Here is a 26,754-nt window from a genome sequence, read left to right on the forward strand (position 1 = left end):
TTTTAGCTATTTCTCAAAAGTCCGTCCAAGCCGAACACTCCCTGCACCGGGGCTCCTGAGCCACACAAAGCAACTGCTCAGTGTCTTCCCAAAGCTGTGGTCTTAGACAACCCAAGTGGTTTCTAACAACTAAGTGTTCTTCAAAACCAACTTTTCAATGTATAGCCTGCGGACCAGAATCTTCATCTGCTATTAATAGTATTTAATATTTATAAGCCTTGTTTCTTAAGTGAGCAAAAGTCCATGTACTGTGCATTTGTGTTCAGAAGTTCCTGGCAAGTATCTCTCCTTAAAAAGGTAACATGTGGGACTGAAGAGATGGCTCAGTGGTCAAGGGCACTGACTGTTCTTCCAGAAGTCCTGAGTTCAATTCCCAACATCAACGTGGTAGCTCACAACTGTTTGTAACTCCAATTCCAGAGGCCATGACACCCTCACACAGACACCTAGCCAGGCAAAAGACAGAGGCTTATTAAATAAGAATAAATAATATTTGTAAAATGTAACATGTAAAATATGAAAAATTCCCAGAGGCCCACTTGGTTAAATACATTCCCAACGTGATGAGAAGAAGAGCATGTGTTAAGTTGACTTTGCTCCTGAGGCCATATGAGGGGTTCAAAACTACACCCCAAGCATCCTCTGACCACCCTTCTTAACTTCTCTACAATACATCTTCCTTCACTCTCAGCCCATGCCCCACCCCCAGCACAGAAGGTTCCGGAACATTTGGTAATGGATTTCCGCTTTCCTGACACTAGGCCACGGGCACTCTACTTACTCAGGCACGTATGCATCCCATGTTGGAGGCAGAGGAACCTTAGAGATCACAGGTCACACACTTTCCAGAATGTACATAGAGCCTGCTCATTACCCTGAAGCCTCATGGCTAAGGTAGACAGAGTCTCAAGCTCACCCCAGACAATCATTTCTCTTAGTTGGAGCCACGGTGGCTCCATGTGACAATGAACACTAATCTAGAAACTTGCTTCTCACTTCCATATTCAAATGCCCCCTTTCAATTTTCCTTCAATGGCTCCTCTCTCTCCCCATTTTTAAAGTGTCTCACCACGTAGTCCACGTGCTCTTGAGCTGCAGCTCCCCCGGTTTCAGCCTGCCTGTCCCCGGGCTGCGGGAGAATGCCTCATTCCTCATTCTGCACATATACCAGCGTGGTCCGAGCTCTTGCTTTCTCTGTCCAACTGCCTCCACTGCCAGGCTTCCTTTCCTGACGAGCTTAACAGACCTTTCCCACCTGACCTCCTCAAGGGTCCTGACTCAACATGTCCCACTAACTACTTACTCTCACCTTCATTAAAAGAACAAGTTATTTAAGTACGCTAGACTGGCCTTGAACTCACAACCCTCCTGCCTCTGCCTCCCTAGTGCTGGGATTAAAAGCATGTGAAACTACATTTTCAAATCACCATTTCTTTAACTCAAGGTGGCCACAATTACCAGTTAATGGCTAAAATGTGATTCGTTTGATGATGAAATTCACACAACTACCAGACAGCAATGAAAATTCTTTTTATCTGTTACCGTCACAATTGGGACTTTAATCAAAATGGCTTCATAAGTTCACCTTGTACTGCCGGCCTCTCCAAATGCAAGCAATGAGTTAGACAGGGTTAAAGTCAAAGACATACAATGTGAGTCTGTGTGTGTGAGTGTGCGTATGTAACAAAGGAAACAGTAAATGAAACAGTTCTGATAGAACGGAAGCAAAAAAGAGGTCTTTGCCATTCACTAGTAAGTCTGACAAAACCTGGATTTAAGACGAACTGAGGCTGAGTGTGCTGTGATACACACACACACACAGGAGGCAGCGGTGGGCTGGAGACACTAATGTGTGCGCACATGGATGCATATACGTAATCACAGAGCCACGTGGACAATCTTGAGTGACAGGGTCTCTCCCTGACCTGGAGCTCACCAATTAGGCGACACTGGCTGGATAGCAAATGACAGTGACCCTCTAGTCTCAGCCCAGCCTCCCCAGATCCAGGATTACCAGTGCACACACCACACCCAGCAGTTTTACATACAGTTCCCATCTGCAATGCACGAGCGCACATGAGACAGACAGACAGACACACACACACAGACACACAGACACACACATACAGACACACACACGATCAGCGGCCTGCTGAATGCCACGCTCTCGGCTGTGCTGCTTTACTACATACAGTTTTGCTGGACACTGTACTACAGGGAACGGGGGCTATTATCTGTCACATATTGTTTTTGCAACTACCTGTGAACCTACAATTAATTGTAATAAATGCTTTAATTAAAGGAGGGCTACCGACTATACAGATTCCATTGGTATGCTGTTCTAGAGAAGCTAAAAGAACAGGGACACAAAACAAGCAGTAGCTGACAGAGGGGAAAGGTCAGGGCACAGAGTTGACAAGGAAATAGTTTTTAGACAATGAGAATTTTGGGTTCTGGTTCTGTTGGAGAAGGATTACATGATGGGACTGTCAAAACTCAGAAATACACAGTAAAAAGGGAGAAGATGCACTCTAGCTCAGTTATAGGACAATAAACCTGATCTACAAAAATAACATGGGGCCGGAAAATGCCTCAGGGGCTAAGAGTACTCGCTAGACAAGCATGAAAGCCTGAGGTCAGATAGCAGGACCCACCATGTAAAGCGCTGGCCTAACCGCAGCTCTGGAGAGGAGGCGAGCGAGCATTGGTGGGGCTAGCGGACCACCAGCTCCAGGAGAAGTGGGAGTCTATCTCAAAAGACATAGGGCAGAAAGTAACAGCATAGGGCCCATGGCGCCCTCTGGCCTGTGCGTGTGCACACATCACACATGCACCCGCTCGCTCGCTCGCACCGGTGTGCTCGTGCACACATCCTTCCCACATTTCTTAAAATTTAAAATGGATCCTGATAGAAGATGACCAAATAGGATCCACCAAGACAAAGGGAAGGGGAGAAGTGAAATTACTGGAAAAGGGGCTCCACAACAGCGCAGTGGCTTCTCGAGTGGAAGGATCCACTGGGGAGTGAGCGGGAGAGCAGATAGCACAGTCAACTGTTCTGTGATCATTTCAACACAGAAGTTTAGCACAGAACTGCCACCGTGGGATTTTGTCAGGAAACCCCTATCAGTGGTTGCTGGGGAACCAGGCCCTTCACGGCTACTGAACAGATGAGTAGAAAGATGTTCTTTTTGCTTCAAGTTTAAGATTTTCAACCAGATTCCATGTGGAAGACTTGTCCATCAAGATAAAAATAAAGCAATGTAGAAACCGAGACCCACCCCGCAGATCATAAGAGGAACCACAATGTGTAAGCTCTTAAGCTAAGTGAAATACTTCTAGAAAATAGGAAATTACCAACCCAATTCACTCTACAGAGCTAGTGCAACACTTGAAAACCCAGAAGGGCAGATAATTATTATAGGCCAATTTTACATTTATAAACAGATGGAAACATTCCAAATAACATGAGGCTAAATCCTTCTTGCTTAAAAAGGGTATTTTTTATTCTATAACTAGTTGAACACTGGAATACAAAAATGTTTCAAAGCAAACATAATGTTAAAATCCAGACTAATGGAAGACACCGTTAAACCAAAATGCAAAGAAAACAGTTTTATAAAGCCTGGTGCTGTTCAAGGAACAAAGAAACACCCTAGAAAGCGAAGAACAAAAACTACTGCAACTCGTAAAGTCCAATTTTATTATCAAAACGTTTCCCAGTGAAGCACTGCATACATTCTCTTCCAAGGAGAAAGAAGGCCATTCATTAGCCGGCTTCTACTGCCTTTCAGTCTGGGTGGTTCTAAGGCTCTGCTCAGAACACATGCTACACAAGTAAGTATTCTACTGTTTGCACCACATCCCCAGCCTGTCTGTTATTTTAAATATCCCACTAGATGTTCTATTTCAGGAAAGGAAATGAGAGGCACAAAACTTATTTGAGGAAATCAGTGTGTACAGAGAAATCCCCAAGAAAGTGAATGTGAACTCCCGCAAATGCTGTTAGGAATGACAAAACCAGCATGCGACACTGCCAATGGCCATCCTAGTCACCAACAGTAGCCAACTAGAAACAGAAAAAAGAACCTCATTTGAAAAAGCAGTAAGAGTTAATAAATTACCTAAAAAGAAACTTAACAGAACTGTATGAGACACTTGTGAGAAAGAACAAATGCAGCCGCGAGGACGCCATGCTCTGTACACACTGCACGGAGCACTCTTCTGCTAACACAGGCCAGACAGCGAGGCCAGATGCTAATTCTCCCTCTCTTAACAAACACACTGTGTTCACAATCTAGTTACAGCAGGGTTTGTGAAACGGACAGTTCTAAAGCCCATGGGGGATAGAAACAGTCCTACAATAACTAAAATAATTTAAAAACAATGCTGGGGAAGAGGCTTACCCTGGCCAGGAACTAAGTGTAACTCTGTGATGATGTAATGGTACAAGAAAGGATACACACGCCTACATATACCAATGGACCACAAATAAAAAGCAAGACACAGGACAGAGACAGCATTACAGACCACCAAATCCACGCCACCAGGAGGGCAGGGAAGGGGCGGCACATACAACATACCACAGTGCACATACAAGCCATAGTGTGCATACAAAACTCAGGAGAGTATCTTGACTATCGGACCCCCCACCCCCAACGTGATGAGAGTTAAGTAGCAGCTGTGGCCGCATGCACAAGACCAGCATACACTGAAGCCAGTCAAAGCCAGTCCCACATTAAGGATGGGAGAAGGGCTCACATTATGAACAGAGAAGGGAGCATGAACGAAGCCCTCCACTGCTCGGGTAGGTTTCCATGTTCTAGTGGATTGCCCTGTCTCATGCACACACCACCAGCATCAATTGAAGTTCACAGTAAAAAGAAAAAAAGAAAGAAAGAAAGAAAAAAGAATTCAGAGGTTGGGAGGGAGATATGGTGGGGGAGGTACTGGGCGCGCGCGCACGCACACACACACACACACAGACACACAATTTTTTTTTCAAGACATATTTTCTCTGTGTAACAGCCCTGGTTGTCCTGGGACTCACTTTGTAGACCAGGTTGGCCTTGAACTCAGAGACCCGCCTGCCCCTACCTCCAGAGTGCTGGGACTAAAGGCGTGCGCCACCACTCCTGGGTATAAAATACATTTTAGAGAGTAAGCCATAAAATATAAGATTGGTAAAGGTTGGCATTAAAGTTTAATACTGTTTGCAACAAAATAGAAACTGAAAAGACTATGGGAAGATACTTTATTGACGCGGAAGAATAAGCCCTGCTTTATATGTTGCTGGTTTTAAAAAGAGATACCAAAGATGCACACCAGGCTTCTGACATGAGGAGCTGGAGAAATGGTTCAACAGTTATGAGCTCTTACTAGCTTTGCAGAGGACTTGAGTTCAAACCTGCCGAACTCCAGCTCCAGGGGAATCTAACCAACTCCTCTGGCCTCTGTGGGCACCTGCACATACACAATTACACAATAAAGATGTCTTTAAAAAGATTCTTGCTCTGCTTACTTCCTAGAGTAAGAAAGAGGATAAGAGGTAAGGCTAAAAGCACCCCATTTTTCCTGAAATATTATTTCTTTTTAGCTAAAGTAAAATAATGTTAAAAAATGAACTCATCAGCTCTGAAGAGAGGGAAAATGAGTGTCTCATTCTTAGTATTGTTTTAGTTTTATTTTTGATTTTAAAAAGTTAAACAAATAAACCACCACCAACAAAAAGGTAAAGCTGGCTACTCGTTCTGGCCAAGTTCAGGGAACAAGGACAGTATCTCCAAGACCAGCAGCACTTGGGGGCTTCACTGTGTCTCTGCTTTGAAACACTCCTCAGTAACTGCCCTAGAGATTAGGAAGGCAGCTACCTCCTGCTGGGCTGAGGCTGAGGCTAAGAAAGAGGCAAGAAGTCAAAAGCAAGTCCTGGGTGACTGGAATGACAAAGCCTGCAGGCCACAGGGAAGCTAACATTTCAGAGGGTCTCCAAGGAGCTGGGAGGAGAAAGCCCCCTTTGTCTCCCATCAGACTCCCAGCTGAATGTGAGCAGTGCTGTGTCACCACCCTGACAGAGGATGATGGAGCTTGGCAAGGCGGAGAACCCCAGGAGACTCGTGTCCAGGGGAGGAATGTTCTTCACAACAGCAGGTCCTCTGTGTGGAAGGAATATGAGGTAACGGACACAGTGCTCTAGGATTCCTCCAGCATCGCAGACAAAACGGGCCTTCATCAGGGTGGTGTCCAAATACAGCCTGCCGCCCTGTCTCACAATCACAGGTAGATACAATCAAGTCAGCTAAGAAAAGCCATTAGTCTCTGTCACAAAAAGCCATTTTCCATACTTCACCAAACATACCACCGGTGACACTAAGCAAGCACTCGAGGAACGGACCTGGGCACCTAATCCCTGACATTATAAAGAAGCCTTCCCGGGAGAGCACAAGCACCCCTCAGGACACACATGAGGGACCCAGTTTTTGAGGGGAGTGAAAGCAAAGAAAAGCTTAAGGAAGCTGCTCCAGGCTTGGGCCCTGGTCTCTGACAGCAACACTCCTCTGTCCATCTGTCCATCGGCTCTGTCCTCTGGAACCTTGGCTCTTGTGACTCTTTTGATAAAGTTTGAAATTTTAAGGTCTGAAAAAAGGGACATCCCCAAATCAGCTAGCTCACTCGCTTCCCCATACTGTGCTCAAAAACAAGAAGCCACTGCACCCCCCAAGATACGAGACAAGTTGAGATCCGAGAGGGCCGTCCTTTCCCTGACCTAATCATCTTCCTCATGCTCTCTGAGCACAGCCATGTACTGAGCAGAGCTGCATTGCCAGGCAACGTCTGGATCCTGTGAGAAAGGAAGGCCCCAAGCAGGAAACACTGCTGCTCTGCCCAGCAGACAGTACGGAGTGTGCGAGGCATGAAGACTGACCACATAATACAAATAAGTCTGCAAACAGATAAGTAAGATCAGCATGGGCTAAGGGAATCACAGGAGACAAGGTGCGCTATCTTAGCTAGGGTGTCCTGAAGAAGAACCTCAAATAAGGTGACTGCAAGAGAGAAAGCCTGCTTGGTGCAGTCCAAACTATGAGAAAGCACCAGAGCCTGAGGTGACACTGAGCCAGCTGGTCACCAGCAAGCAGGTTCCTGCTTCTGTTGTTTGAAATATATAAACCTGACTTTGTGTCAGCTTCTGTAATGTTAACAGTACAGGCAAGACACAGTGTGAAGGTCTGGGCTCAAGAATGCAGCAGACAGAAGTTAGAAGCCATCTATGGAGCGTCTGTGAAAATCTAACCTCAAAAGGAAAAGAACTCAGATAGTCTCAATAGAGGAGAAGGAGAAGGAAATCAAGTGACTCCATCATTCTCCCGAGAGCTCGGGGCTGGGATGGAAGGAGTGCGGAGGGGCAGAGGGGCATGTGTGGAAAAAGACCCTGTGTGAGGAGAGAAGACATCACACGTGTGATTTCAGACACTGTTTCAACATCCAGGGGAGGGGTCAAACTGATGACTGGAAACACTAGGTCAGGGTAATTCATCCCGTCCCGACTCTCAGTTACAGTTATTATTACATTTATTATTTATATTACAATTATTAATCACAGCTACCACACACAGGTGGCATCTGGAGCCACAGGAATGGCCACAAGTATGAAATGGATGGGAGCGGAGAGCGGAGTGCAAGGGAGAAAGGCCTGGGAACTCAGTCTCTGGAGGTCAGAGGTCAGGCCAGTGAAGGGGCCACCTTGGCCCCAAACAAGCCTCTCACACGCCACTGTTCATCCTTGCACCCCAGTTTCTGGCTCAGGGCCGCTTGGTTTATATAGCAAGTATTCAGTAAATAAGTTTAAACGTCCCCTGAACCCCGGCTGGGATCTAGAGTCAGTTCCTAGAAGTTCTCGTGGGGAAGCAGAAGAATCCAGTAACTGAAACATGACCAGGCAGGAGAGGACATCCTTCCAGCCACCTGCAGCACACACTCAACTTACTATGAAACAGTACACCACTGCTCCACGAGCCACTGGGAGACAAGGCACAGAGGAAGCCTATTGACCAGCAGAGCAAACACTGGGATGCTCAAAGCCAAGAGTCAGAGAACAGAGGCTTTTCTTCTCCGGTTGTTTCAGAGAGTAAATAAACACACAGCCTGTCGAGAAGCTTCGTTCCATGCTGGCCAGTTATGTGCCATGAGCAGCCGCAGCAGAGACGACAATGACAGGGTAACAGAGCACCTGTAGACAATTACTGAACTCTCACACTTAGGAGACACAGTCACAACTCTGAGGTATGGCTCCTTTCTGTCCCCAAAGTGGTTTATTCTGGGGTAGGAAAACAGATCACAGATCTCTGGTCGTCCTTAGTGAGTTCCGTTTGTAAGATAACCAATCACAACCAAACAATGTGGAAAAAACAACAGAACCACCAGGAAACTCTGCTGCCCTCAGGGACCCTCAGTCCACCATCATGGCCCTTCACTCAGAGACAACCTGGGTCACTTTACTCACTTGTCTAAGAAGATTGACTTTGTGTCTAATTAACACAAGCAAAACCAGAGAGCTGGAAAGGCTCGGGGAACTGAACTAGGAGAGACAGTACTCAAGTCAGGGCACAGGAAACCAAACTGGACAGCATTCAAGAACACCACTGTCACCAGCAGCAGGTCCAGCCAAAACGGAGAGATGTCTTCTCCAAAACAAATGGGCATACCTGTGGCTTCCAGGAAACTGAAGCCCTACTGACTCAGTACAAACTCCGGGTTTTCTAAGGAGTCACACTTCTACCGTGTCCTAACTGCACCAGGGCTATCTGTGGTTCGTCAGTATTTTAGGAGGAAATGTATATAACTGGAAGAGAAAGGGTGGGTTCAGTGCCAATGCTCTGCCCACGTTTCACTGTCTTAATTCATAGCATGCATACAGGACATGCTATGCACTTCAGTACACACATTCTACACACTGTCTTATCTGTCACTTCCTCTTGATGTCAAGCATAAATGCCACTAGAGTTTGTATTTATACTTATTTATAAGTTATTTATTGTTGTGGGTGTGGGTGCGGGAGACATGGCACACATGGAGGCACAAAAGAATCTTTCAGGAGCCAAATTTTCTTTACTCATGTGGGCACAGTAGATGAAATGCACTTGTCAGGCTTGGTGGCAAGTGTCTTTTCCAGCTGTGCCATGTCACTTGCCCCCACAGTTCCTTTTTAAGTGCAAAATAGTGCTGGTATATCAAAAGGGCTCAAAAACATTTGCTGAATAACTCCACCAGGAGATTTATATAAAAACTGCCGGGATGGGCACTGTAGTGGCTGACAGAAGTCCACTTTGGCTATCTAATATTTGAATGGGCTTCCGATGATAGCCTTGGGGGAGGGGTGACCCAAAACACATGAGATGCAAGCAGCTGAAAGACGTTCACACACTAAAGAGAATGCATTCTTCCTGTGTCTCCAAAAACGAGAAGCGAGGAAATGGCACAAACTTGTCACTTTAAATCTTTAAGTACTAGGCAAAGATGCAGACATGACAACTTGTGTGTGTGTGCTTATTTTATGTGTGTGTCTCTCAGCGTGTCCACCACATATGTGTAAGAGCCCACTGGGGTCACAAGAGGGCATCAGATCTCTGGAATTGAAGTTAGAGACAGTTTTGAGCTGCTATGTGGGTGCTGGGAATTGAACTTAGGTCCTCTGGAGGAGCAGAAAGCACTCTAACTGTGGAGTCATCTCTCTAGCTCTCAGAGGTTACTGGCAGCAAATACAGACCTAGTACAGGCATGCCACCTGCTGCTGTCTGTCCAAACGTCACTGTCAGAAGCATGTTGCTCGTGTATGGATACAGAATCCTGGCTGGGCCTTTCGTTGCCCTGATCCTGCCTGGGAGTAATTCTCTAATCTTCCTGTCAGTTCTGTGAGCCACACAGCTTTCATTATTCTCTTACTAAGTTCCTACCTGACTTAACTTGTCCAAAGTTGATTCTGTTGTTCACACTAAGAAATCAGCAGGCAGTAGATGAATTACAAGCAATAGACTCTCGGGTAATGAAGGGCAATCTGTGCTTGGTTTCTGCCCAGGAGAGGCCAGTGGGTATCATATTAGTGCTCACAGACGACATTCTTTAAATCCTCAGCATGGAGATGTGAAAGAACTAATTATCACCCACGGTCACGTGGAAGGCTTGGGGTGACTGAGATAGTGCTGCCAAGGATGAAGAGTGTGCAAATTCAAGGCCATGAGGCACAGCACCTGCTAGCTTATGGGATTAAATAAAAGGATACCATGGCAAAATCCCCATAAACTATGCCCAGGGAGGAGGCTGAAATACAGGTACTATTAAAAATACAGTGTAGTCAGGCATGGTGGTGCATGCCTATTATCCTAGCACTCACCAGGCTGAGGAGGGAACAAGAGTTTACAGCTCAGGGCAGGAGAGGTGGCTCAGGGGTTAAGAAGCTCCCCGATTTTCCAGTGCACCAGAGTTTGGCTCCCAGGACCCTTACTGGGCAACTCACAAACCACCTGTCACCTCCAGCTCCAGCTCCAGTGTATCTTACGAGCTCTTCTGGCCTCCATAGGCACCCATACAACTGACCCCCCAAAATGCATACATACAAATATTAAATAAATAAATAAATAACATGATTTTGAAGCTAGCCTGGGCTACATAATAAGACCCCCATTCCTGCCCTCCCCCAAAAAGTACCTTTTTTTTTTCCTAACAAAACAGCTAAGGCATCATAAAAAAAAAAAATACAGAAGAGTTTATGTCTTTGCAAGAAAGTAAAGTCTATAATAGTCACATGACCACAGGCAAGCTGAACACTCACTGCCTGGAGAAGGAGAAAGGGCTGGAAGGATGGCTCAGAAGTTCAGAGCACATGCTGTTCTTGCAGAGGACTAGAGGTCAGATCCTAGCACCACCAACTGGTGGCCCAAAGCCACCTGTAACCCCAGCTCCAGGGGGATCTGACCCCTCTGGCCTCCACCACATTATCACATGCACAGACCCCCGCCCCCAACACACACCTGTACATAACTAAAAAATAAATCTAAGAAGTCAAACATCTTTAGAAAAGAGTGCAGGAGAGGACTGGACTGAAGGTGTGTGCAGGCTCTGAACACCCCGTCTAACTGGGTAGCCCTTCCACGCTTATTCATGAGTCTGTTCCTCTAAAAACCTCCCTGTAAGAATAAACTAATCCACTTATTCTGCCCTTCCTCACATATATCCTGGCTGGCTAGCATCAGATCATGCCACACTCGGAGAGGATAATCACAGAAAGACTGGTCACTAAGACACATATTGGAAGGAAGTGTAAGGTAGAGCCCGAGGGCTCAGACCAAGGAAAGATGGGCGGGCACCTTTAGCTCTTGCTGGCTCTACTGGCACAGGCACTTACCAAATGTCTGAAATCTGACAGCTCATCAGCAGCTGACAGCAGTTACAGTCTGTGTGTGTGTGTGTCCAGTTGGCTGACCAACGTGGATTTAATCATGGGCTATGCTAAAGGAAGCTGAGATGCCATTTATTTTGATAACATGCATGAATTCAAAACCTTGAAGGACACAAGAATGATAAGTGATCTTATCATCCCCATTGCTTCCCACCCATTATCTCTTTATGAAACCTTAGAAGGACCCAGAAGATAGTTCTTACTCCACGGCTGTAAAAAGAGGGGCACCCACATCTCTGAAAAAGATTTCACAGGCCAAGGATGCAGGTAGAGGACTGGAACTGGGCTACCTGCTTCCACGGAAGGACAGAAGCAGCCAAGCAGTGACATGTAAGCAATGATGGGTGGGAAAGGAGGCATGATTAGATAGAGAGACAGACAGGAAGGAATGGTTAGTAAATGTTCTGTGTCAGGGTCTGGGGAGAGAGCTCTGTCAGTACAGTGCTAACAATGTAATCATGAGGACCCGAGTTCAGATCCACACCACTGCTGTAAAGAGTTAGAGACACCTCACATGTACAATCGCTGAGAGAGGAAATTCCCGGAACTTGCTGGCAAGTTATTCTAACTAAATCCCTGAGCCCCGGCTTCAGTAAGAGACCCTGTCTCAAAAAACAACTGAGGAAGACAGCAGATGTCAATGTATGGTCTCCATATTCACAGACACGTAAGTGAACACACACAGACACATGAATACACACATACCGACACAATAATAACTGAATGCATTAAACAGTCTGTGTGAGAGCTCTGCAGCAGTGAACGGATCCTGGAGTCTTTAGGATGACTATAAGGAGCCCACGAACCCTGTTCAACTGCAGCACCACCCAGAGAACAACAGAGCTTCCCCAGCGAGAACCATGGGCAGTCCCTATGAAAGACCTGGTGAGGGTGACTCTCCTTACATCTCCACAAACTCTTCCTTTGTATTCAAAATAATCCAGTTCTTCCTGAATCAGAGTAGGTCTGCAATCCCAAAGGATGACAGTGAAAGTCATGGCATGTCCCAAGATTCCATCAGGTAAATAGCTTGCAAAATGGCCTTTAAGCTTTGTGAGCTTTACAAGGTTTCAAACCTTAGCCCTCAGAATAACGTCCTTCTGGACAGTGCACCTCACAGCTACCCGTGCTATTTCCACACATCACCAGGCCACATAAGTTTGCCAAAACGTCAGCCAAGGTAGGTGACTAAGCATCAGAGGAGACCGAGGAGTCATGTTTAGGTGTAGAGGGAACCCAGAGGCTCTCCTTAGCACCTCCGTACTATCAGGTCTAAAGGGAGAAAGTCCAAGAATGAAAGCACAGATATGTAAAACTAGTAAGGGTGCAGATGCCAACACAAACAGCTGGCTCCGACTGTGCTGCCTGAAGTCAAAGAAGGCTTCGAGCAAACAGAAACGGGGGGGGGGGGGGGGGACTGGAGTGGGTGGGGGTGGGGGGGGGGACAGCAGTGAATACCACGGTAGCCCTGGGCTAGGTGTATAAAGTAATAATATCAATCCATCTTTACATTTTACTCATTGTTATGCCTACGTACATGTTTACAAATTTTAATTTATTTTCCTTTTCTTTCTTACTTTCCATCATTCTGTAAAAGGTATATTAGAGTGGTCACCTTCACCACTGAATCAAAAAGTATCCTGTAAAAGTAATATAGATGCCACCCAAAGGCCTAGACTTAGCACTAAACACAGTACTTCCTAAGACCCAGACTATCCAGACACTCAGTGCCATGTGCACAACCATCACACTAAGAACATAAGAGAACAGCTGTCTCTCTTACAACTGGGAAAAGGAACACCCAGATGCTGGAAAGTATAAGAAGCAAGCTATGTTACTTCTGCTGTGTGGTTTCTATTTGGGGGAAAGTGTGAAGATAAGGATGCTGAGGATGTAGCCCAGGGAGAAGATGTTCACTCAGCAAACCCAGGTTCCATCCTCAGCACCATCCACTAGAAAAGCAAAATAAGTAAACAAAATCTGATGTTTCATGTTTTCATGTTTGAACAAACTTGAACAGAAAATGCCTAGGCCTAAAGTAGTTAAAGTAGTCTCCGTACTTAGGAGACAGAGACAAGAGGGCCTAACTAAGTTCAAGGCCAGCCTGGGGTCAAGTGAAAGCCAATAAAAGCTTGGATTAGAATGGGAGAGAAACAAGATGGAGCCTCTGGTTGTCCTCATCAGCTACTTCTACAATGGCAGCTATTACACAATAGGAACTTAATAGAGAGTTTTAAATGAGAGAAATCAACGGCCAATGACAGAGCTGCACTGTGGTGTCCACAGACAGCAGTGCCAGCGGTGACATATCAAACGGGAGCTGTCTCTACCTCTCCCTTATAATACATTTCTCTGCTGATTAAAGCTAATCAAGGTTGATTTCTATGGCCTTCATTCTAGAACACTATTACAGAGGAATAAATGCACATCAAGATAATTATACCATTAGGGACAGAAAACAATTTTATCTATTTCTGTACCTACACAGCTATATCTACAGGTATTAGTAAGTTTGCCAAATGGAATAGATGCTGGATCATATTTTAGCTTTAAGATTTATTTATTTTGTGTGTTAGCATGGCTTGTGTGTTCCTGCATATGTGTGCATATGTATGTGTGTGTGTGTGTGTGTGTGTGTTTGGGTATGTTGGTGCAAGTGTGTGTGTCTGTACATGTGTGTGGGTGGGTGTACCACCTGGTATTCATGGCATGATGTATGTGGGGTCACAACCTGTAGGGCTGGGTTGTGTCCTTCCATCTTGTGGGGCAGACTCTCATCACCAGGCTTGGAGGCGAGCACTGTGACCCTTTTACCTAATAAGCCACCTTGCCAGCCACGCGTTTAATTTTTTCCCATTTTGTTTAAGCCTCATATGTACAGTACGCATTAAAAGGTACAATAATCCCCTCCCTCCACTTTTCTGTTCTAAAGTCATTTACAGAATCTTAAGAATCATTAAAGTAGCCGGGAGGTGGTGGCGCACACCTTTAATCCCAGCACTTGGGAGGCAGAGGCCGGCAGATTTCTGAGTTCGAGGCCAGCCTGGTCTAAAGAGTGAGTTCCAGGACAGCCAGGGTTACACAGAGAAACCCTGTCTTGAAAAACACAAAAAAACCAACCAAACAAACAAAACAAACAAACAAACAAAACAAAAAACCCCAAAACAAAACAATCATTAAAGTATTTTTAAATACTTAGAACTTTAAATATTTCTAAATAACTACAAGAACATCTTTCTGGAAACTTCCAGCCCTATAGAGTACCCACCACCTTCAGTCACAAATATTAGCCTGTAAACATTAATTCCTCTGAGGAGAAAACATGTCTGTCCAGCAGGAATGAATCAGGATCACAAGCATTATAGATACAAGGTTAAACCTGCCTTATGCCTGCCCTGCTTGCTGAAACCTGGTCTAGTGAGGGCTCCTGTTAGCCTTGAAGATTTCCTGTTGCTGTTTTTGCCACTTGGGAGCTTTCTGTTTAATTGTTCATAGTGGGTTTTGTTTGTTTATTTTAAGGCATCCAGCCCTTGCTAACTTCAAATTCACTAAGTGGCTAAGGATAGCCTTGAACACTCAATTCTCCTACTAGACTCTTTAATGCTAGGATTACATCAAACCTAGTTGTCTCCTCTTCTTCCTCCTCTTCCTCCACTGCCCACCTCCCCCTCTTCCTCTTTTCTCTCCCCTCTTCTTCCTCCTCTTCTTCCTTCTCTTCTCTCCTCCTCCTCCTCCCCTCACCCTACCCCCCCTCCAAGAAAGGGGTTCCCTCTATGATCATGGTATCATTGAACTCCTGGTGCTATAGGCTCCTCCACTTCTAGAGGAGGAGCCTATAGAATTATTGTTAATAATTATTGTTAATAATTATTGTTAATAATTATTGTTAATAATTATTGTTAATAATTATTGTTAATAATTATTGTTAATAATTATTGTTAATAATTATTGTTAATAATTCCAGAGGAGCCTCTGGAATTATTGTTACATGCTACCATGCCCAGAAACTCTATCCTCTATTCATGCCATAACTTCTATCCTCTTTCCTTTTGTGCATGTGTATGTGCGCTATTCCGACTCGCCTGGCTTCCCTCCCATCCCCCACCATGGCTAAGATGGTGACCTATGCACCGGACTTCCATGTGTCCTCATGCTTTCTCAGCAGACACTGTCACCCACGGAGACACTGTCACCCACGGAGCCTTCTCCAAGGTCAGCTGTTTCCTTCCCTCTTTCCTTCCATCCTCTTTTAAAGATTGATTTTATATGTATGAGCAAATGTTCTGCTTACATGTCTGCCTGTGTTCCACATGCATTCCTGGTGCCCTAGGAAGGTAAGAGGGAGCTGGATTCCCTAGAACTGGAGCTGGGTGGCTGTGATCCACGTGGGTGATGGGAAACAAACCTGGGTCCTCTGCAAGAACAAGTGTTCATAACCACCAAGCTTGCTCTCCACCCCCCACCCCAGGTTTTCTTAAATAAAGTGGGCATTTAAATTTGCAGCAGGCAACTCTCCTTGCCAACACCCGACACCTGTTTCCAGGGCTATCGTCTCTTGTGTTTCCAGTGGCAAGCACCAGCTGACCCTCCTTCTTCCTGTGGATTAAACACACCAGGCAGGCTGGCCTCCTCAAACTCAGTCAGCACCAACTCAGCCCAGTGCTTCTCTCCTTACGCAGTCACTCTGACCCATCCCTTCAAGAGCCCACTTTCCAGTCCTTTCCTCACTTGCCAAGCCTGCTGGTCTGCAGAAGCTGCCATGGCCAAAAGCTAACACAACAGTAAAAAATCAGCAAGATGAAGGTAGATGAAAATGTGCCGCGAGAAGAGACCTTGGCAACACAGAGCAAAATGTGGGAATAACGGGTGTTGGCCAGGCCCCAGTCCACAGCCCGCACCCACAGAAGACTGCGAGGAATGCACTATTGGAGTGGTTCTCAACCTTCCTCATGTGTGACCGACGAATACAGCTCATGTGGTGACCCCAACCATAACATTAGGTTTTTGGAACTTCATTAATAACTGCAATTTTGCTACTGTTATGAATCTTGGTGTAAAATCTGATATTAAGGATACTTGATATGCAGACCTGCGAAAGGATTATTCGACTCCCAAAAGGGTCATGACCCACAGGCTGAGAAGCATGGAACTATGGAAAGGAAGATGTCTGTTTCTATTTTCCTTTTCTCTTTAAAAACTACTGACAAAGTCCTCTAGGATTTAATGATCAGATCTTGTCGCAAAACAATAGCTTATCAATGGCCTGGTGCTGTACAGAGCCTGCTGAGCTGACCCAGAGCGCTGTACCTGAATGGCACTTCCTCCTGTGGGACATCCACGTAGTACCGGATGAAAAACCTCTCCGAATCCTCTCGCTCACCATCTGAGACAACACTGCCATTAAGTTTGGAAACCGAGGGCAATCTGTAAGTTAAAAGCAAAATACACTTTAAGGAGCCAGGCATAAGACAGGTGGGCGTTGTTTTTGGAAGGACGTAGCTGGAGGGATCTTGTTCCTGTCTGGAGACTGATGTGCAGTGAGGTCATCAAAAGAACGCCAGAGTGCTGCACTTCCAGATGTGGCACGGATGTTCTGTCTTAAACCTCATCTCTCAGAGCACAACACTAGGACACAGTTTCAACATAGGTGGATGGAATGCAAGCCGAGCTATGGGTCTAAAGTGCCTAACAGCCCCACTTTACATGTTTCCTCCCTTTTAATGTAGATGTGTCTATGTCTGTGTATTCACTCACATGTGGGGGTGTCCACAGAGGTCAAAGAAGGTAACAGAGTCCTTAACGTTGGAGTTACAGGAGGTTGTTCACCACCCGACATGGGTATTACATGAATACTGGGAACTAACCTCTGGGCTTTGGAAGAGCAGTGGGTCTTTTAACCACTGAGCCAATCTCTCCAGCTCCATTTTAAAAAAGAAAAAAAAAAAGTAAACTTTTAACAATATATTTTATAAAATTCAATTGAACAAGAGTATCAGCATGTCCACATGTAATCGATATTTTAAAAAGTAAGTCATAAGCTCTTTCACAGTCTCTCACGCATATAAATTAGGGGAAATCCAGTGTCTGTTTTATATTTCAAATTAGCCACGGTATTACTTCAAGTGCTCACAGGTACCCAGGCTAGTGGTGGCCATGTTAAACAGCACAAGTTCAAAATGAACTCATGTATAAGATGAATATCTAACTCATGAATCATCTTATACTTGTAAAAGAATTGTGGGAGGAACATGCGGCCCAAAGCCTACCCACCATGAGACTCAGGCTTCACCATGAGGGAAGGCCGAACCTCGGACTGTGGTAATGCCAGCACTGCAGTGTGGACCTGGGCGTTGGCTGGGCAGAGGATCAATGCTGAGCTTAAGGAGGAGCTCCCCTGCAGACACCTCAAAGCCTCCTGCCTGTCCTTCAAGAGCTCTGTGTGGGGTACATGCAGAGAGCAAAGCAAAGCCCCGGGGCCATTCTCATTTTAGCCAAAATCTTTTCTCTGCTAATGGTTCCTGTAAACGCACACACTGGTGGGAGGCTGCGCGGTGTGTGCAGGGGAGCATCAGAGACGGGAAGGCGGGGAGCACAGAGAAGACAGACAGTGACAGCCAGCACTCTTAGGTAGGAAACACGCTGCTGAGCTGGCTCTGTTTCTGGGTACAGGCGCACTCTGACCACATGTTAGAGGAAATCAGAACGCCTACATCAGACGACTCTCCATCAGCAGTCTTTAATCTCATCGCCCAAGAAGGATCTTCAAATGTTCTACGCATTTAGAAACAAGCAGGCAAAACATACATTTACAGGAAAATGTCCCTCATAGTATCAGCAGGACAGTTATGTCTTGCTCACTACAGCACATTGCTTTTTATACAGACCTGAACTCTACTAGTGCCAAGCACAGCCTGCTCAGGAGATGGACAACCCACAGCACCCTCAAAGAGTAAACTGCCTGTTCAGGAGATGGGACAACCCTCACCACCCCCACAGAGTACACTGCCCCTTTAATGTCCCTTCAGAGGACAACACACCTGGCCACCACCAATTTCCTGCGCTCCTCGGTGGTATATGGCTGCAGAAGAGGAATTCCTAGCAACCTCACTTCCTCAAGCTTGGGGAATGAATTGAGTTTGTCAATGTCTTCCCAGGACTGCAATCCTATTTGAGAAAAAAAAAAAAAAGATATTATTTCAGTAAATTCAGAAAAGTACAAATGGAAGAAGACAAACACAGACAAGCAGCTACCAACAGTTCCTGGAATGCTGAGGTGGCAGCAGCCAGCCAGTCGGACGCCGGCTAGGACAGAGGGATGTGGTTAAACTCCAAAACAACTTCCCTGGAAAACAGGCCCAGTGCTGCTGGCCCAGACTCTCATCTGCTCAGAAACTACAGCAAGAGGATCTGGAGTCCCAGGCCAGCGTGGACAGGATAGGGAGACCCGCTCTCAAATGTTAGCAACCAAAACCACCAACAGATCCATTTTCCAGAGCCCCTGTCATCTTTGTGAGCTCAGCAGTGAAGGACAGAGGGGGAGGAGGACTCCTATCGCCTCCCATCTCCCGCTCCACAGCAGTGGCTTCTAATTGGGTTGACATGGTCTCAGCAAACAGGGTAAATGTTGTGACTTTTCTAGAAAGTGACTTGGCTGACTTCTTTTACTTCACTGCAGACGCGTGGACTGTAGATGTGAGAGGTGATGGAGGCACCAAAATCTCCCCTCACACATTCTAAACCGGGACGAGAGCAGGAGAACCAGAACTGAAGCTTATGTTTCATGCTACCCCAACACTAGTGGCAGGAAACAGGGCCAAAATCACTGCCAACACCAACCCAACCCACAAGCACAATACCCCTGAACCCTAAGTAGGGAGAACACAAGTTAAGGCGCTTAATTCTAAAATGCATTTCTCTCTCTGGCTATGAGCAACTGTATCATCCAAGCTAATAGCTGACGTCTGAGTCAGGCAGACTTTCATACAGGCTGCAGCCTAAGAGACTGAGGGGCAGGGAGTTTTACAGCACGGAAATCCATCTCAGAGAACACATCTCCTTTGTATTTTCAGCAACCTTCAGAAGCAAGGGTGAAGTTGGAATGTAGAGGGCTTTGGCACATGGCTGTCCTGTGTCACAGCTGTGCTATCCCTGACTAGTGGGCATTTCTACTTAGATGAAAGAGAGTGTATGTCAAGGGTGTCAAGCTAGGAAATAAAAAAGCTTCCATGTGCAAAATACCCCCTTTTAACATACATTTCAGGGTGAAGATACCTGACACCGCAGCTGACACCCTGAGTTCAATTCCCCAGGACCTGCACAGTTAACAGGGAAGGCTGACTTCTGCAAGTTGTCCTCTGACCTCCATATGTGTGCCATGGCACGGGTGTGCCCATATGCCACTCCCATCACACAAAATAAATAAGTAGATGTAATTTCCAAAAACTGCGCTTTCCACTCATAAGCATAACTCTATGGTAAATTAAACTGAGTTTATCTTTTTCAGTTTTAAGTCACTGTTATTTTTAAGTATGTAGGTGTTTTAAGAAACAGGATGCAAACTAAGCCAAAAGAATGAGAGTAAAAGTGAGACTGGGAGGTTCTGTTGTTGTGGTTGTGGTGGTGCTGGTAAACAATACATTTAATAAAAGCGCACTGGTGGAAATATGCAATAACTTTTAAAACTCAGTAAGCTGAGTCTGGTGGAACAAGGCTGTTATACCAGCTACTTTAAGAGCTGAAGAATGAGGGTCTTAGGTTCAAGACTGGCTTGGGTAACTTAGTGAAACCTTGTCTCAAAATAAAAAGTAAAAATAGGGCTAAGGATATAGTTCACTGATAGATTAACACAAACAATGCCCAGGCTCAACCTATAGAACTGAAAACAGTTAAATAGAAACTCAACTATACTAACAGCCTATCAACTTACATCAAACTAACAAATAATCTAAAAGCCCAACTATAACCAAATACTAGTAACCTAACAAAAACCCAACTTACAACCGACTAGTAATTCAACCTGTTTCCTCTAGCAGTTACCTCTAGTTACTCTTCCAACTTGGTGGAAAATGCTTAGGATAAGATTCACAGGGAGGCAGAACAACAGAACCACTCTAAAGGAAAGTGAAATCCTAAAAGGAAGGAAGCTCCTTCAGACAGGAAGTAAACAACTCAAGAGAGCTTCAAGAAGTCCCTGAAACTGATCAGATTCACTAGGTCCCACCTTCCCCAAGAGTATAAACAGTGAAGACTGCTGAGTTTAAACCTGGCTAAAGCTCAGACCACCACAACTGTCTAGAAGAAATAAAGAGCAGCTGAGCTCCCTGGAAGAAACTCAGACCAGCTGAGGCACTTGGACAAAGATACCTTCCAAATTGGTAAGCTGCCTGCAGGTTGTTCAGTGTGCTCCGAGTTCCCAGTTTTGGAACCTATCACTCATGCTGGGTGGACTTCAGTGTTGTCTTTGAGTCATTTCTCTTTTGTAAGTCATCCCTCACCCATACTTCTACAAATAACCCCAATAAAATGCACTGGTTTATCAAGTTGGACTTTGATGGTATCTGTACTTTGGTCTTTTGTCTGTCCCTTATCTGGGGTGTTTGCTCTCTTCTTCCCAAGAGTAGTGTCTTACAACAACACAACACAACTAATGACCCAACTACATATGACCCAGCTCACAACCTCACTGTAACTAAAAGTGTAAAAAACCTCTCAACAGACACAACAGACAGCAACTAAGCAGACAGAGACTCTTTCCCAAGGTCACTCCAAGACAGTCATTAGAAGACAAAGCGCACCTCATTGTCACTCCGAAGCTGACAAGCATAGGGCCCACAGCTCAGTCACAGCTGGAGGAGATGGAAAACAGCGCAAGTGCTTTGAGACTTTGGGGTTTCTTACATAACTAAGCATAACTGTATGGTTCAGGTATTGTACTTTTATTACTTTCCTAAACAGATCAAAAGTTTATAAATCAGCACAGATAGTCATAGCCTTATTCATAGCTGTTCAAGTTTGAAAAGAAACAAAAGCCTTTCAGGAGCTGCTGGAGAAATGACGGCACACCTAGAAAATGGACAATTTCTCGGTGCTCAGAAGGCCATAGAGGACATGAGGGGCTCAAATGTCAATTACCAAGTGAAAGGAACTGATTTAAGGAAGCCCCACATGATGTGACTACAGGAAGCCCCGCATGATGTGACTACAAGTAAACAACCCTGGGCAAAGGTGGGAGTGCAGAGACAATGGAAAGATCAGGGGTCACGGGTGGTCAGCACTGGAAGGATAAACAGGCAGACCAAGGAGAGCACATGGCTTCTCTGTGCACACCACGTGGAGGAACTGTTGTGTTCACTTCTTAGAGCCCACGAGTACCTAAGGGAGACAATGGACTCTTGGATGTTTGCCAGAATCAGTTCAATGATGGACTGTACAAACATAGAGTGGGTGTGGGAGGCAGATAGTGGGGGTGGGCTGTACATACACCGGCACCATCTGTACTTTCTACTTAAGTTTGCTGTGAACCCAAAGCTGGTCTTTAGTTGTAATGCACAGAATTCAACCGCAATAAAACAGAGAGGTATAGACGAGTACTATGAAAGGCTAGCAGACTAGGATTCCTTCCTTATCCTCCGTCTAGGTTAAGATGATCGAGCTTATAATTCTTTTTCCTCTGTCTTTTAGTAACTACTTCATCAATTTCACTTTACTTCTTTTATAATATGACCAAATTATGACTATAAGTCTATGTTCCTGAGGACTTCTTAGAGTACTTATGAAGATAAGGACTGTCCTAATGAAGTGGATCATTGGTTCCTGCGAGAACCCCACCCCGTTACCTGCACAGCTATGACTGAAACACACTGTTACCCTTTCCCATGCGTGAGCTTGATCAGTCTGACACAGAATGCGGCAAGCCTATGTCTCACCTGACTTGTGGAGGCTGATGGACCGCAGATTAGGGAACAACCTAGCCAGGGAGTCAGCGGGCTCCTCGATAGCATTCAAGTGGTTGTTGGCCAGGACCAGGGTATCCAGTGAAGGGAACATTACACCCAGCTTTCGGATTTCAGTCCAGTCTTGGAGGTTATTGTCTGTTATGTGTAGGAGCTTTAGGGAATGACAGCAAACAGAGGGACAAGACACTGTTTCATAGTCATTAAGGCACAGGAAGAGCTCCTCCAGGCTGCAGAGAGAAAAGGAGACAGCCAAGTGTTTAGAGCAGTTGAGTCTGACCGTTACACAGACTGCCATGTATTCAATAACCACATGATCCAAGTGGCAGTAAGCCCAGGAGGCTGGGCCAGGAAAAGCATCAATTTGAGGCTAACCTGGGCTACTCAGTGATAACCGGACTTTAAAACTAAAAATAAATAAATGTGCACTATATGTGAGACTCTGGCATGTATTACAGAGTTATTTTCCTGAAGCTGAAAAGGGTATCGCTGGGAAAGTAAATCTAGTGTGACCCGAGCATCTGACAGGAGCTGCTGCTGCTTGGTCAATCCCTGGCTTACCAGAGTCTGCAGTGTCTGAGGAGAAACAGACTCAATAAAATGGAGAGGCAATGAAAGAAAATTCCAGAAACAACATGAACAAATATTTATAAAAAGAAACAGTAACTACCAAATCCTTACCCTATGCCAGGCCTTGTTCCAGGAACATTAATATAATGCCGTCCACTTTACAGACAAAGAAACTGAACCCAGAGATATTAAGGGCTTGTCAAAGTCTCATGGTTAACATGTGACTGTGACGTCTGAATTTAAAAGTTAATTCAACTGTCACATCCAGTGGTACACACAAGCCATTCTAACATCTGAAAGGTGGCACAAGGAGAGTGAGCTGTTCAAGGCCAGCCTCAGCGCAGAGTGAGTTTGAGGCCAGCCTGGGCTTCATGAGGCCCTGTCTCAAACAATCAATTTGATGCCATGCTGGAAGCTCTACCCAGTGAAGAAAGCTCATTAGATTGTCAGGTACAGCAAGTGGGGTGAGGGGAGAGTCTGGGGATCTTGGATAATTTTTATATTTAAACAATCAAAAAACTACAGCCTCATTTCTTACTGTCAGAGGTTTCCTCTGCATGGATATGAGCATAAACAGACACACACAGAACATTTCTGAACTGACAGCCCAAAGTATGATTTCTTTCTAAGATTACTGAATCGAGCATCTCAGCATCACCATATTTAGGGACCCTAGCATTTTCTTCCTTCCAGAGCAAAGGGCTAAAGCACAGTTCTTAAGCTGGGTAATCAGAAGATTAAAGTGGAGAAAGGCTGAGATGCTCTGGTGACAAGTGCTTCTCATGGTGCTTTCTCGGGAAAGACGCCATTCCGTGTCGCCCAGCTATGCCCCTGGAAAGGTGAGCAGGTCATCCCATACCCTCGCTCCAGTCATTTCATTTTTCTGAAGCTTCTCATTCTCTACAGCTCTAGAGTTCTGAGGTGAAACATCAGCAGAAATTCTATGCAGAGACATGGATGGCGACATGTGCCTGTGCCCCGCCCCCCACGCTCGATGGGCTTACTCTGGTAACTCCTGCAGTATCGTGTGCACTGTTTCCCATGATGCTTTGCTGTTGTTGAGGACAAGTTTGCGAACCCCAGAGAAGGACCCAGCACATGTTCTTTCTAAAACTGACAGACTCAGGGGATTGGAACTCAGGTTGAGGAACTCCAGCTGAGGAACATTTGACACGATCTTACTGACCTGCAGAGAAAAGAGAGAGGCTTTAACAGGGCAGCAATTGGAGCTTTGAAAAAACAATCCCGTTTATTCGGGCCTGAGTGAGTGGGTCCAGGTGAAGGGCCTTTTACCCCAGAGAGTACCACTTAGCAAAGGCACCTACAGAGCAGCAGAAGGAACTTCGACAAATTGAGGCAAATAATTTAGTCTGTTTCCAAGAAGGAGTAGCATAGCTGAGAGGCAGCGGCACAGACAGAGTCCCTGTGTGATCATTAGCAAGGCCCTGACGCTGCCCCGCATGGTGTGCTCTTGCCGAAGAAACATAAAAGGATAATTTAGATGGCATTCCAGTCTATACATTTTTAAAGAGCTAAGATTAGGCCACACATTTGACTGTGTTCTCCCTCCCATTCTCAACACCACATTAAGTCTGAAGGAAAGATCTGTGTGTGCAAAACTGACTGGAGAGACATCATCACGTAGGGGTGCTTCAGTTTGTTTCCAAGACAAATCAAACTTTAAGAGGTATTTACTCAAAGTCCCAAAACATCCAATATAGATCAATAGATAGATACATGATAATAGATAGATAGGACAAAGAGATGGATGTTAGTGAAGGATGGTCACCAGTTTATGGCTTACTCAGCAACTTCTGTGTAAACAAGTGGGGCAGGAGACTTGACTGACTATTCTGCAGTTCTAGCTGCCCTGACACAGCTTATCTCATTAACTCTTAATCTGCCAGATGGGTCTCTTTATTGTGACAAGTAAATAACTGAAGCTCAGAGATGTTAAAAATGTCCCACAGTATATCGCAAGTATAACCTGGAGAAAATGAACAGCCACTGCAGAGATGCTGTCACGGTCAGGTCAGTAAGGACCAAGTGAAGGAAGCATGGAGTGATGGCCAATGCCTGCAAATGGATTAAGGAGGCATGGGAGTCAGAAAGGAGCAGTTAGAACTGGTTTCAGAGTGTTGAAAGGCTTAGATCTAATCAGTTTCCAACACTGTTAGCTGACTAGTGTCAGACACATCACTTAACTTTTCCAAGTCTGTTTCCTCACTGGTGAAATGGAGCGAGTACCCAGATGTTTCAGGACTACTTGGAGGGTTAAATGAGGTGCACATGGTCACTCAGGGATAAGACCTGAGTGTCAGTTTGTTTTCAGAGCTCTGGAGGAGATGTGGAGAGGTGCAGAGAGGACCACAGACAGAGGTGAGCTGCAGCATCGTAGGGCCACAGCATCTGCTCAGTTCTGTGAGAAGATTAACTCCAGGATGGCGCTCAGAAGTCTGTCAGAGGGGAGAGCCTTCACATTCACTGCTCATCCATTCTGTACACTAAGTGTTACACAAATGAAGAAGTGAGCTACGGAACAGGAAGATGCACTGAGCTGCCGTCTAACGCCTGAGGGGTCTGTGCAGGCTGAGAAGAGCCTCTTGCAGTCACTGCTGTGGGTGAGTGTTACCAAACCACAATGCAGTGTGCGGCTAGAATCTGAAATCTAGGCGGTGACTACACACCGCTTAACAGCTCTGAAGGGGTCAACAATGAAATAAATACCGAGGACTTTCACACAGAGGACAATGGCCTCTTTTGGGGCGGGGTGTATGAAATTCTGCTTAATAACTTCAAACAAAAGCACAACTCCAGTTAAATCCTTCTCCACACAAATCCTCCTCCAAAATCTGCTCGCTCATCCCTCTATATTCCTATAATAAAAGATGAGTAACTTAAAAGGTTGGAAAGCAAATTCTAGGCTCTTTCAAGCTAAGGGCTATGCGATGCTCTTTTACCATCTATGCTGGCCAACGGCCGAGTGTCCAGTGAGGACACTGTGTACGTCCCCAAACACTAAACTGGACAAAATCAGGCAGGAAAAGTTATGTGTTAGAAATATGTATTTTCTTTTAAAGTATAAAGATCAAAGCAGCTTCCTGTGTAACCTCACACTGAGGATAAGAGTCAGGAAAACACAGTGATGATTAGACTGATACAAATTCATTTATGAAGCTGGGTGTGGTCCACACCTTTAATCCCAGCATTCAGGAGGCAGAGGCAGGCGGATCTCTGTGAGTTTGAGGCCAGCCTGGCCTACAGAGTGAGTTCCAGGACAGCCAGGAAAGAAACCCTGTCTTGAAAACAATTTTTTTTTTTTACTTATAATGGAAAAATTTCCCAACAGCAAAGGTGACACACTCCACTGAGTTTCTAAGACAGCTCTTCACTTGGTGTCTTTAAATAAAAAAAAAAAAAAAAAAAAAAAAAAAAGTCCCCTGGCTGGAACGAGCTGAGCTTGGTCATGTGCAAAGGTGAACGGCTTGAAGCAGCTCTGAGGCCCCTGCAGCTCCAGGGTTTCCCAGGCCCCAACCCTGGCATCTATAAAGGAGGAAACCAAAGGTGTAAGGAAAATGGAAAAGAGACTGATGATAAAATCTGTAATTTATGCCCAAGCTTTTCTCTGCCTCACTTGACTGCTAACTCCTCCCTCCTCTCGAATACTTTATTCAGTTTCTTTTATAAAATGGTTGTGATAAGAAAAAGAGTGGTGGAGAGATACATTGGAAAAGGTTGGACAAAATTCTACCCAGCCAAAAATTCAAGTCAATAGCTAAA

The 26,754-nt window shown here is 45.3% G+C and overlaps 1 protein-coding gene across 4 annotated transcripts in view; it reads right to left on the reverse strand.

Moving 5' to 3' along the window:
• The window catches only part of Tbcel (tubulin folding cofactor E like), a 57,131-nt gene that overhangs the window by 4,834 nt on the left and 25,543 nt on the right, over window positions 1-26,754 (reverse strand). For all 4 annotated transcript variants that reach the window (XM_076924802.1, XM_076924799.1, XM_076924798.1 and 1 more), the window contains exons 4-7: window positions 23,979-24,160; window positions 22,378-22,634; window positions 18,490-18,616; window positions 16,760-16,876 (exon numbers count right to left, since the gene is read on the reverse strand). In XM_076924802.1, the coding sequence (XP_076780917.1) occupies window positions 16,760-16,876; window positions 18,490-18,616; window positions 22,378-22,634; window positions 23,979-24,160 (683 nt within the window). The remainder of the gene's footprint in view (window positions 1-16,759; window positions 16,877-18,489; window positions 18,617-22,377; window positions 22,635-23,978; window positions 24,161-26,754) is intronic.

Source organism: Arvicanthis niloticus, chromosome 26 (assembly GCF_011762505.2).
Source record: "Arvicanthis niloticus isolate mArvNil1 chromosome 26, mArvNil1.pat.X, whole genome shotgun sequence".
Taxonomy (NCBI): Eukaryota; Metazoa; Chordata; class Mammalia; order Rodentia; family Muridae; genus Arvicanthis; species Arvicanthis niloticus.